General features: G+C 36.1%; 1 protein-coding gene across 1 annotated transcript in view; it reads right to left on the bottom strand.

The window, feature by feature from the left end:
• The window catches only part of oca2 (oculocutaneous albinism II), an 86743-nt gene that overhangs the window by 64140 nt on the left and 8794 nt on the right, over window positions 1-13809 (bottom strand). Inside the window, exons 4-12 of the mRNA XM_058779267.1 lie at window positions 12489-12546; window positions 12302-12374; window positions 11591-11751; window positions 10706-10788; window positions 10319-10472; window positions 6184-6255; window positions 5449-5514; window positions 4196-4252; window positions 1552-1676 (exon numbers count right to left, since the gene is read on the bottom strand). Coding sequence (XP_058635250.1) covers window positions 1552-1676; window positions 4196-4252; window positions 5449-5514; window positions 6184-6255; window positions 10319-10472; window positions 10706-10788; window positions 11591-11751; window positions 12302-12374; window positions 12489-12546 — 849 coding nt within the window. The remainder of the gene's footprint in view (window positions 1-1551; window positions 1677-4195; window positions 4253-5448; window positions 5515-6183; window positions 6256-10318; window positions 10473-10705; window positions 10789-11590; window positions 11752-12301; window positions 12375-12488; window positions 12547-13809) is intronic.

The following is a 13809-nucleotide window of genomic DNA, read 5'->3' as shown; positions in this document are numbered from 1 at the left end:
TGAGGTGGTATGGAAGCCCAGGTTTCTTTGACAGTGGCCTTCAGCTCATCCACATTTTTGGGTCTCTTGTTTCTCATTTTCCTCTTGACAATACCCCATAGATTCTCTATGGGGTTCAGGTCTGGTGAGTTTGCTGGCCAGTCAAGCACACCAACACCATGGTCATTTAACCAACTTTTGGTGCTTTTGGCAGTGTGGGCAGGTGCTAAATCCTGCTGGAAAATGAAATCAGCATCTTCAAAAAGCTGGTCAGCAGAAGCATGAAGTGATCCAAGATTTCTTGGTAAACAGGTACAGTGACTTTGGCGTTCAAAAAACACAATGGACCAACACCAGCAGATGACATTGCACACCAAATCATCACAGACTGTGGAAACTTAACACTGGACTTCAAGCAACTTGGGCTATGAGCTTCTCCACCCTTCCTCCATACTCTAGGACCTTGGTTTCCAAATGAAATACTAAACTTGCTCTCATCTGAAAAGAGGACTTTGGACCACTGGGCAACAGTCCAGTTCTTCTTCTCCTTAGCCCAGGTAAGACGCCTTTGACGTTGTCTGTGGTTCAGGAGTGGCTTAACAAGAGGAATACGACAACTGTAGCCAAATTCCTTGACACGTCTGTGTGTGGTGGCTCTTGATGCCTTGACCCCAGCCTCAGTCCATTCCTTGTGAAGTTCACCCAAATTCTTGAATCGATTTTGCTTGACAATCCTCATAAGGCTGCGGTTCTCTCGGTTGGTTGTGCATCTTTTTCTTCCACACTTTTTCCTTCCACTCAACTTTCTGTTAACATGCTTGGATACAGCACTCTGTGAACAGCCAGCTTCTTTGGCAATGAATGTTTGTGGCTTACCCTCCTTGTGAAGGGTGTCAATGATTGTCTTCTGGACAACTGTCAGATCAGCAGTCTTCCCCATTATTGTGTAGCCTAGTGAACCAAACTGAGAGACCATTTTGAAGGCTCAGGAAACCTTTGCAGGTGTTTTGAGTTGATTAGCTGATTGGCATGTCACCATATTCTAATTTGTTGAGATAGTGAATTGGTGGGTTTTTGTTAAATGTGACCCAAAATCATCACAATTAAAAGAACCAAAGACTTAAACTACTTCAGTCTGTGTGCACTGAATTTATTTAATACAGGAGTTTCACAATTTGAGTTGAATTACTGAAATAAATGAACTTTTCCACGACATTCTAATTTATTGAGATGCACCTATATTAGAGAAATGTTCATGAAGTTCAATGCAAGTTAAGCTCTATTGATAGCATCTGTGGCATGCTGCCACTTACCAAAGAAATAGATTTGTCCGTCAGTTCATAAAAATAAAAGAAAGTCAAGTTTTACAGCAAAGCACTTACAATGAATGTCTATGGGGAAAGGCATTCTGGAGGTTTTCTGAGGAGTCTCACATGTAGATTGTATAAATATTGTGGCTTCAGCCTCAGAACATTGTATTTTAATGTTTATTCCAGTGTGATTACTTGTCAAAGTAGTCAAAAGAGATATTAAGAGAGAAAGAGACTCTGTTTCAGGAAGAGAGACCATTACCTGATTGTAACAGGGGTGAAGAGCATCATGGTTGTTACATTATCAAGAAAGGCTGACAGGACGGCTGCAATCAGGCACAGAATGATAATCATGGGCCACACTCTTCCTCGTGATAACTGATACGCCTGTGGGGAGACATACAGAACACTGTTGGGAATAATTCATTATTGGTTTACAAAGTTAGATTTTTCTCGTAACTTCACATTAATGAAAACTAACTGGGTCAAAAATAAATTAAACCCAAAAATCACTTGCCTTTGTTTATGAACAAAATCATGTGTTCAAAACATTCTCCAGTGGAAAGGAGAGATAGATTTAACAGCGCCTCAAAGACAGAGAATCAAGAGCAGTCCTCTGAGAGGGTCTCAGAACACAATGTTCAAAAGTGAACTTTAATGAGGAATTCAGTCTAAAAACTGACATGGATCTATAGTGTTTTTGCTCATTCAGGGTTTAGCGCTAAAAGAATGTTCATGCCTGAAAAGAAAAGAATCAAAAAAAACAAAAGACCTCCACTTTAAGAGCCTGTCGCTATGGAGACATTATCAGGCTGTCTGGAATCATTCTAATCAAGTGGTAATGCATGGGTGTTGTAACCCACCCATTATGTCACTGCTCCCTGGCTAAAAAAAGATGCTAACTGACAAATAAACAAAGAGTAAAGGCCCGTTCACACCAAGGGTGATAACTATAATGCTAACGATAAAGAAAGAATAGGGGATTATATATCACAACTGTGAATGGCACAAAGGAACGATAGCATTTTTTCTTCCAGCCGATGAATGTTGAAAACATTGACAGCTGTTGAATGTGTCTGTGAAGTTTCAGCTCAAAATACCCTACAGATCATTTATTATATAATTTGAAAATGCCTTTTTGAGTGGAAGCAGAAACTCGCTGTTTTCATGCATGTCTCTTTAAATGCAAATGAGCTGCTGCTCCCCACCCCCTTTTCCAGAATAGGGCTGTGCCTTTACAGCTTGTTCCTCAGATACTCTGCTAAAAAACATATGTTTGGCTTTGATTATCATGTCTATCGCGCTGAAATCATGCATGTTAAACCATATTAGTTTAAACTTCTGATATACGGTTTTCTGATCACACGCATCCGAGGCACATGCACAGAAAGCATCTGTCACACAGCACGAGTACTAAACTAAGTTCTCTTTCATGTCTTATTGCACTTAAACTGTCAAATACACAAATGTTTACATTAAAAACACATGAGTTACAAAAACTGTTGGTTATGTCTGTGAAGGTAAACAGCCGGAAAGAAATTGCATGTTTATATTAGATCTGTGTGGCAGCAGCGTAATATATAGTAAATAAATCCATAAATCCACTGGTCTCTTGTCTCCTCTGAGGCTGGAACTCTAAATAGTATTCTGTGCTCATCAGTGCAGCTAAAGACAGAACAATTAGCATGCTTTGCTCGAACTTTCGACATGGCGTTAGCCGTGGGTGAAAATGTGCAAATTAAGGGGCGGTAATATTATTAATAAAGGGCTCGTTTTTTCAGCTTGCAGAGAAAGGCTTCAAAAAAAATTACTGGGTTGTTCTTTTTCAAGTTTTCTAGGTTGGTAGATGCACCAGGGACCTGCTTATAGCACTTAAACACAGAAAAGGTCAGATTATCATGATATGTCACCTTTAAAGTGGCAGATGACATAACTGCAGTGCACGTTTATAATAAACAGAATATTACTGTGCATTGGTGGGGACACTAATATTGTTATCGTTATAGTTATCGTTTTTCATGTGAACGGGTCTTAACCACACAAGACTACACACACGGATAGAATAAGCTTGATTTTTTATTTCAAGGGAAAATGCTTTATGCTGTCTTGAGATGATGTTCAATCAAAAGGGTTGTTTCTATGGCAATATTTTAATTTGTGGAACATGTCCTCGTCCAGAACCCTCTTAATATTCATGAATGGGATGAGAGGACATAAGCGTGTGCCCTCATAATGTCCAGAGCACATCTATAATGTTCCAACAGGTCTTTTACAACAGTCCACAGAATCCCTGAAAATAAGGAACGGGATATTTATCCAATGAAGCTCATCCTAAGATTTATTTTTAGGCTTTCATTAAATCTAACCCATTTTCTTCACGATTTATAAACGTTTGCATCATTTTACAAAGATTTGTTCCATCTGATTCCTTTTCACATCTCTATTGGGGCTTGATATTTCCCCATAAATTTCATATATAAAACATTTGTGGGGTTCTCATCACTTTGTGTGAGAGTGAATGATAGGGATTTTCAGAGCAGCTATCATAATAGCTCTGTTCCTTTGCCCCAAAGCTTACTGGGAAAAGTAGCATGATGGGATTACATTGACTGAATCAAAAATAGGGACATCAATAATGTAAAATGAAAGCATATCAGACTGAATCAATAGTAGCAGTTCACACACTACCTTGTTGTTGCTGACTAAATATTAGTAGTTATTTGTATCTGTAAGTATGTAAGGTATAAATGTATATAATATTATACGTTAAGGTGGGTGGGATAGATTGAGTGGACTAATTTTAGAGAGAATATAATGAAATAACTATCAGAAACCAAGACTTAAGCAGACCTCTGCTAAACAAATCACAAACAAGCATATGCAACATAATGATTGAGAAAACTCACCTTCACTGCACAGTAATCAAAGAAACCGGTCTCAGAGAATATTGCCACCATTATCATCTGAAAGTAAACAGGAAGGGTTATAAGACTTGAACATTTCATGGTTTCTATTTTTAGCGCTTACTGCCACATGTGTCACTACAAAATCACATTATGTCTCAAATACCACACGGTCTCTCACTTAATTTCATGCCACATATATCCTTCTCTGATTTTTTTTTTTTTTCTTGCCCTGGGATACAGAAACAGACATATTCGAAATATAGAAAATCAATAAACTGAAACATCAATATTTCTGGGTTTATTAAAGCTAACGCTTCTAATGTAAAATGGCTCTCAGTCTCTTTCATAGTCAGTCTTTAAAATTGGCAGATGCTGTGATTCATTTTCTATCATCAGTCTCTGATTTTCTTTTATGCTTTTCCTCAAATACTCCTACATGTAGTCTTCTGCATGAGGGCTGATTGAATGTATTTGTTTCCATGGAGACAGACACTGAACAAACAGAGATCTTGAAAAGGGTGGCACTTCAGCAATAATATTAGAGAGGCTGTGTGTTTTTAATGTGTATTCATACTTTTTGGTCACACTGTGTTGCATTAACATGTAAAATACGGACTAATGACATATGCAGACCACCAGCCACACCTAGCAAACCTTTCAACCGAGTGTGCTGCTGCAAAGTAAGTGCAACGCAAGAATTCTTTCTAAAAGAAGCTCTAGGTTAACAGCACATTAAAGAAAGGTGCCCCACTAAGTGCCTGGCAGGCTGACCAGCCTGGGAGACTGATATGGGTTGGGGTTAAGGGTTAGATTAGGGGCTTTGTCAGACTGTCAAGCATTTAGCAGGGCAACTTTCTCCAACAGGCAGGTTAAAGCATCTCATTACACCAGGTTTAATGCTGTCTGAAAGAATTAAACAACTAGGTTTTATCTGAAGAAAACATGAGATTTGGCTTGGGTAATTCCATCATTTTATCACAAAGTTACAGGTCCAGTTTCATCTAAATGTAACTGCACACATCTTTTTAACAAGTCACACGATCTGAGATAAATGTTCATGGCACAAACAGAGTACCGTTTTTTATGAATAACAATAATAGTGCTAAAATAGCAAGCACCACTAATAAATTAGTTTTCAGTTGAAAAAGCCCTGCTGTGAGTTTATATTTAATATATTTGTCTGGAACCCTGCGACTCAGGTTGACTGAGTAAAAAAGCTGGAGAGCTTCTAGACCTGTTAGAATTATGCTTACCATTCCAAACAGCAATGCAAGAGTTTCATAGTCAATCCATTCTACAACAGTCTTCAGACTCGGCCTCTACAGTAAAAAGACATTGGGATAAAATAGTCATCATCTCCTTCCTCAGATACAAAAGAACATTTTCACATCCTAGTCTACACACTGTATTCTGTTTACTGGGGTATTTACCAATCAACCAAGTTAAAAGTTCATAAAGTTTTTAGTTAAAAAAAAAAAAAAGACATTTGAGACTACAGAGTTATGGGTTTTTTTAAAGGGCACTCCATCTATCAAACGGACAGAAGTGCACTGAGTAATTTTACTTGCGCTCAAATAACGTACTTATCTCCAATTTCTGGAATACAATAACTAATACATAGAGCCATAATGAGAAAGCAAGATTTTAGCACATTAGGGTAAATCAGTGCAATTACCACTGATATCCCATTTATGTGAAATAGCCCGGTTAGTTAATTGTGTAAATGTCGGTGTCTTTTATCATATACAGTATATATAATATTCTGAAGCTTGTGAACTCAATATTCTGAAGCTCGTAATTTGAATTTGCCACGATTTATTATTTATACAGACTTCTGCACATGACAGAATGTTGCTTTGCTCTTAAGCTAATAAATCTAAAGACCATCACTGCAGTTCTCAACATTAATAAAGTCCCAGAGTCCAACAATTGACACAATGTAAGCTATCTTCATCAGAATAGAATAAATAACATTCTCTAAAACTTACATCTCCAATGAAAGCCAGTGCTGCCAGAGCAGCCAGGGATCCTAACATAGCAGCCAGAGTGCGGTGAACAATCTGCAAACACAGACACAACATTTTTACTCACGATTGGAATACTATATATTTTGGCAATTTTATTATAAACCTGGTCATATATTAATGGGCACAAAGTAACACAAACTAGATTTATGCTATGGGGTCACTAAGATGTTCTGAGTGTTTTTGGCATGTTGCTATGCTGTTGCCAGGATGTTGTAAGTGGATGCTTACTGCCCCATGTCTTTATTATGTTATGGTCCTTCTTACATTGAAAGCTAGTGTGGTTTTCTCACCATTTTGTCACCCGCCAGGCAAAAATCATAAGTCTGATTGCTTAGAAAAGTAATAGCACAACTCATCTCAACAAGCTGCATGATGATATGAGGTATCATTCTCGCCAGTAGCACAAAATTGTAATACTTGGGATTAGGGGTGTGTTCAAATCCCAAACCCTTTGCTTCAGTACAAGTAATAGCGATGCTTTCCTTAGCAAACACTATTAAATATGTAAAATATAAGGCTGTGTAACAGACTTTGGACAACCAAACAAATCTGCTCATTCAAAATGCCAATTAACCCTCTTCCCCACACTTCATTTATGTTTGATCCACCTAATTTCTTACATTAAATTCATTCTGACCCTTTTATGCACTCTTACAATCAAATGACAAATACAGATTCCCAAGGATATATGCGTCAGTCGACAACATCTTTGGTTTTCTGCTCTTCAATCAGCCTCTGGACTAAAAGCGCAGCCTTAAAGTGCACTGTCGGATATCAACATCTTCAGCATCTGTTTTCCTGGCGAGAGCACTTGACTGGAACACCTGAATCAAACTTTGTCTGATGCACCTCTTTCTGTGTCATGTGCCAAGATGGAGCAGTCATTACAAGAGCGTGTAATCAGCTAGAAGAGCCAAAGAAGGGCAATGAGTACATAACATGCAGGCTAACAGCTAATGACTCCAGTCTCGAAGGAGCAAGTAATCTGTGTCAGTCCGACAACTTCCCTGAGGGGGAGGAACACTTGGTGCAATGTTGTGATTGTAAGTCTAAAACAGGTCATTAAGATAAATTGTTGAACACTGCTTTCTGAGCAGAATTAATCAGCAACATGGATATACATTGTGCTGCTTTGCATAAGAAAGTATCCTCTGAGACTAATGTTTCTCTGTTTTGTGGTTTAAACCAATTACTCTCAATTATAGGGTAAGAAACAGTTTGTGGCTAAATGAAATGTCAGAATGTGCCTCTGTGAGATGTAATGTTAGTTTTATACTCAAAGCCCCCCAGTAACTGAGAAACTGCAACTCTAATCTAATTTAAGAATTATCTATCAGCCATTATTAAAATGTTTACAAGATATCTGCAATTAGATTGTGAAAATACATTATTCATGAATCTTTTAAGGCATATTAATATTTATAAGCATATCATACTGTTATATATCTCAGATTTTAGGTTTTGCCCTCTCTCGGGGCAAATGAGTTTTAGCTATCAGAGCTGCTGATGAAACTCACCATCTGAGCCCTTTTAATCAAAGTACTTTTCAGAGTGCTGATTCTAGATCAGTTCGGAGGATTATCACTAAGCTGCTGTGCAATGCAGATAGGAAGAACAGGCCTAGGTCAATACAACAAATGCTTCCTTATTTACAATGTAGTCCAAATGTCTGAGAAAAACAAACTTCTGTGGAATCTGTAATGCTAATCAAGTCTATTTTAACTTGGAAATAAACAAAGTTTTAGAATTTGGAAAGATTTTAAACCAACATAAAATGAAGAAATATTTAAGATTCTGCACTTTGGTCACTGATTAAACCAGCCGTGTGAACTACTGTGTAAAAAGCATTAGGTTTTATACAAAATCTCTGGTGCTGCTGTCAAGAAACATTTAATTTAAAAAAATTAAAAGTTTACCCCCCACCCCACACACACACACACACACACACACACAATTGGTATGCTGATAATATAATTTGTAAATCAATTTTGAAAAATTCTATGTTTTTTTTTTTTTTTACCAGTGGTCTAGGACTTCTGAACTTTAATGTCTAGTGCTGTAGTATATCATCTGATTTACCAGTCTATTAAAAGCTGATTATGAAGGCACAGTCTGGGCAGCTGCACCTTCCTTCTGGCACACATACATTTGGCTACATTATTTGCCATTTAGATCAATACATGAGAAGCAGCAATATTTGAATTATAATTGGACTGAGTAATGGTGGCTGTATTTCCTAGCATTAAAAATCAAGATCAAAAAGGTAGAGACACGTTTAGACTAAGATAGGCTGTATGAGCAAGTGTTGTTTAGGTGTTATGTTACTTCTACTGAAATGTCATGCTGTGTTATGTGTGAGATATTCATCATTAAAAATGAACAGACTGCACTCAGTTGGACAGCAAAGCCACTGTGTTTTTCTAACACTTTTTGATGATTTCTAAAAATCCTGGGAACTAGTTCATATACATATTTGACTGAAGTTGTACTATTTTCTCTTAATTAAAGTTGTAATGAGTACAAATGGCCAGAAAAAAAAAATATATATATATATATATAATAATGCAGTCTTCAACAATGTCTGATGAACTTCACCTGTAAGCATTTCTCAAATACTGGATATGTTCTAACTGGGAAGGGGTTTGGGGAAATTTCCCATAAGAAGATGATCACAGAGGTAACCCTATTTTAAAAGCACAATAAATAAAATTACGATGACTCACCCAATAAACATAAAATTTGTTCATTAGTTCACTTTTAAAAACATAATTTTTAGTTTTCTCAGCTGCTTGATGACAGTGTAGCCATAGTTATGAAGCATTAGTATTAACAGTAAAAGTGGAAACATAGGCCCCCAAAGTCTCCATTAGCATTCTCACAAAGGTCTAATTAAACTCTTCGACACGCAGCATGCTGTCCCTCCTGAAGAAATAAATGTAATTAGGAAGGGAGGTCCCCTCTGCCCTCATGTCCCCCTGGAGCCATGCTAAAGCGCCGCTTTCTCACAAAACTCTAAAAAGTGTGCACTACAGGGAGAAGAGGAAGTAAAAAATGTGGAGGAGTGTTTTGCTGTGAGGCTCTAAGAGTTAGGCTCTAACAGAGTATGACAGTGTACAAAAAAAAAAAAAAAATTAAATATATATATATATATATATAAAAAATCAGAAATGAATCATTTTTAAGGTGAATTGGTGTAATAAGCAAAAAAGACCAGAAAAGTATGTTTTTACAGTCCAAAAGAGACCACTAGTGAAATTGCACCTATTTTGCATTCTTTTATCATTTACATTTTTATATCAAATGATATGATCACGTTTGAATGAACAGTTCAATTGAAAAATTTAACATGAATTTCAGAATGTCTTAGTATTTAGTATTTCCCTTATTGATTTGATTGACAGCAGCACTGATTGACACAACATGATTGACATCCATGTTATTCAGCAGGATTTGAAGTAGGACATCCAAGGGACATCCAACATTTTGTACAGGAACATATGGTCACAATGTTCTTCTTGAATTTACCTCAAAAATATTTCATTTACAATGTTTCAGAGGCTTAAAACATTGTGTATTTTCATTTGCACTAATACAATTTGCTCTTGCAATAAAATTCAAGCACTCTATCCACTTTGATTCATAGTTAGCTTCAGGTATTCAAACAATTTGACATACTTTTGTGGAAATGCAGTCAGTGTGGGCCAGTAGAAAGCGCTTCCTGTTAGCATTAGTAGAGCCTAGTGACCTCTAGTGCTCAACAGCGGTACAGGTACAAATAAAAATAAATAAATAAAATCCGGGTTTATGAATAGCTACTGCCAAGGACATCTCACTGTAGTGCTGGATCTACAAGCACAACTTTAGAAAGTTTATGAATAACATACCCAGCATGGCATCTACTCTTCCTGAGGAGTTACAAAAGACTACAGATGTGTGCATGCAAATCTCAGACGAAGCCACACAGAGTCAATGTAGCAAAACAACCGAGATGATCTTGTTTATGGGGATGAAATATGGGATGAGTCATGAAAGACCATTGAATGGATTACCGTGCAGTGTGAAAATAATGTCTTCACACCGACACCTCATATTTTACCTCAAAGATGATGAGCACATAGACTCCTGCAAGGATCAATCCGGCGATAAGCACCTGTGTTTCCACGGTTACATAGAGAGACTGGTGAGTCATGGACAGAGGAACCACCTGACTGTCTAACAGAAAGGCCTGCACACTGATCAGAATAGGAGCGCTGGAGGGCAAGAGAAAGAGACAGATTAGAGAGATGGACTGGAGACATAATGCATACACCGTGACAGGAACTACTGCAAAACCCACATTATCACATGATCACATTTACTGAACTATTAACACAATTTAAAAATCTGATGACAGTAGTATGACAATATTCTGCTTTTTAAAATATGGAGCAACAGATGCAATAATGCACATTAAATATCATGAAATGTCATTGTTTGATCATACCTGCTAACCATTTCAAATGTCCTTGTTCTCAGAATTTGGTCACTTCGTTGGGAATGCAATGGTATAGTCCAGTTATAAAGCACCTGTTAGAAAAATACTAGAATTTATATTCTGAATGTATAGAATAATCTCTTTTAAACTTCTCATTTGAATTATATATATATGTATATATGATATATATATATATATCATACAGCATCCTCAAAAAGTATTTGGTTACTCATAAGTGACTCCTTAAAATAAATGCCTTTACATTATATACAAAAAATATCAAACTATAAGGCAATTTAAAGACATATTTTATCATTATATTATATTATATTATATTATAAATAATACAGTACCATTCAAAAGTTTGTGGTCAGTAAGTTTCTTTTTTTTTTTAAAGAAAGAGCTTATGTACTTTCTACTCATCAAAAAATATGAAGTAGCACACCTGTTTTCAACAAGAAATGAGAGAATTTTCTGATATGATAAGAAATGACAATAATAAGAAATGTTTCTTGAGCACCAATTCAGCATATAAAAATGATTTTTGAAGGACTGCGTGATGCTGAAGACTAGAGTAATGGCTGTTGAAAATTCAGCTTTGCCATTACGGGAATAAAACTCACAATATTATTGTTTTTACTGTAATTTTGATTAAATTAATGTAGTCTTGGCCAGCATTAGAGATTTTTCAAAAACATTAAAAAAACAATTCTGACCCCAAACTATTTTTATTAAAGCATGAACGCATAAACACACTTTTCAAGCTAAATGTCTATAGTAACCAGAGGTTAAGGCAACTAAATTGACTGTCTAACTATATTTAACATTAGTTTAATCTGCTGGTAGTGTGAAGAACATTACTGTTCCATTTGGCTCTGTTGAAACAACTCTAACCTGCTGGGTTCTTCTCCGGCGAGACCCCGCCTCTTCAGTCTGCTCCACCTGGATCAGAATATACTCCTGGGCCTCTTGTACTGCCTCCATTCCTCCCAAAAACGGCCCACCAACCTGCAGCTTCAGCAGGGAGTTGTCACGAAAATCAGTAAGATTCATAGCTACAGAGATCGGTTAGGTTAAGAAAAATGTCCACGAACTAGGAAACACATTACAAATGAAAACACATAACACAAAATATCCATCAAGCTTTAACCTGAGCGTTTTGGAAAAGTTTTGCAAACAGATGTCAGCTGGCCACAGTTTCATTCTGGACAGACAATCCCCTCCCACCAGCAGAAGGTACTTTGAAGCACTTCAGTGCATTGTTCACTCTTCACATTCATCTCTCCAGCTCTGCAGGATCCGCAGATTGCTGCAAGTATCAGGCAGATCTGTTGTTATGCACGAAGTCATAGGCAAGACTGTTACCATGACACAGGCCGCTGTAAATAGCAGATGGTGAGATTGTCACAGAAACGGAAATGAATTAGCGCAGCCCTTCAGTGCAATCTCCGAACCAAACATAAAATCCCCGCAGGGTCTGAGGAGTTAGCGCAGTGGCATGCATTATCACAATATTTGACTTGTGCATTAATGATTCTTATTTATCTAGTCAATGCAAACCCAAACAATGCAGATTCTCTAAAGTACACAAATGGGGGAGGATACAGAAGCTCTCGGTGGATGAGACTGCAAGCATCCTCCAGGGGCTTTCCCTATCAGGATACATGCTGAAAAGCAGCTGATGATTCAAATAAATATAGTTATTTCAGAGTGGCAGACAAATAAATAAATTGAGCTTTTGTAAGTAAAACAATCACATATGGATATTATTCTATATGACTAGAAAACTTACTGAACACAGAACAACAATGATGAAGATGGTGATGAGTTTCGTTGTCCTTAAGCAATACCTATAAAAACAAACGTAGGCACTTGTTATGTAAGAAATACAATTATTGTCCCAGAATTTTGAGTTATGGAATTACAGTAAAAAGCTTTCCACAATTTTCACTATTTAATGTTTCTAAATTTAGAATTTTGGGGTCGGTAAGAGTATTATGTATGTATGTATGTACACTACCAGTCAAAAGTTTTTGAACAGTAAGACTTTTAATGTTTTTTAAAGACGTCTCTTCTGCTCACCAAGCCTGCATTTATTTGATCCAAAATACAGCAAAATCCATAATATTGTGTAATATTTTTACTATTTAAAATAACTGTTTGTATTTGAATATATTTTAAAATGTAATTTATTCCTGTGATTTCAAAGCTGAATTTTTAGCATCATTACTCCAGTCATATGATCCATCAGAAATCATTCTAATATTATTACGTTGAAAATAGCCGAGTAGATTTTTTCAGGTTTCTTTGATGAATAGAAAGTTCAGAAGAACAGCATTTATCTGAAATAGAAATCTTTTGTAACATTATAAATGTCTTTATCATCACTTTTGATCAATTTAATGCATCCTTGGTAAATTAATTAATTTATATAATATTATATAAATGTATTAGATAAATGCTGATCTTTGGATCTTTCTATTCATCAAATAATCCTGAAAAAATGTACTCAGCTGGTTTAAATATTGATAATAATAATAATAATAATAAAAATGTTTCTTGAACAGCAAATCAGCATATTAGAATGATTTCTTAAGGATCATGTGACACTGAAGACTGGAGTAATGATGCTGGAAATTCAGCTTTGAAATCACAGGAATAAATTACATTTTAAAATGTATTCAAATAGAAAGCAGTAAATTTAAATAGTAAAAATATTTCACAATATTACTGCCTTTGCTGTATTTTGGATCAAATAAATGCAGGCTTGGTGAGCAGAAGAGAATTCTTTAAAAACATTAAAAATCTTACTGTTCAAAAACTTTTGACTGGTAGTGTGTGTATTTATATATAGAAGTGATCTGTGCTTACCAAAGCTGCAATTATTTGATCAAAAATACAATATAAGTTTTTATCTTAATATATTTTTTACATTTAATTTATTTATGTGATGGTGAAGCTAAATTTTCATCAGCCACTACTCTATATTGCTGCTCAATGTTGAAAACGTTGCTGCTTAATATTTTTTTGTGAAATTTCAGGGTATTTTTAAAAAATAATATGTTCAATAGAGCAGTGTTTATTTGAAGTAGAACTCTTTTGTAACATCAGAA

This window comes from Onychostoma macrolepis, chromosome 06, assembly GCF_012432095.1.
Source record: "Onychostoma macrolepis isolate SWU-2019 chromosome 06, ASM1243209v1, whole genome shotgun sequence".
Lineage (NCBI taxonomy): Eukaryota > Metazoa > Chordata > Actinopteri > Cypriniformes > Cyprinidae > Onychostoma > Onychostoma macrolepis.
The sequence above is the reverse complement of the archived record's forward strand: the minus strand, read 5'-3'. Positions and strand labels throughout refer to the sequence as shown.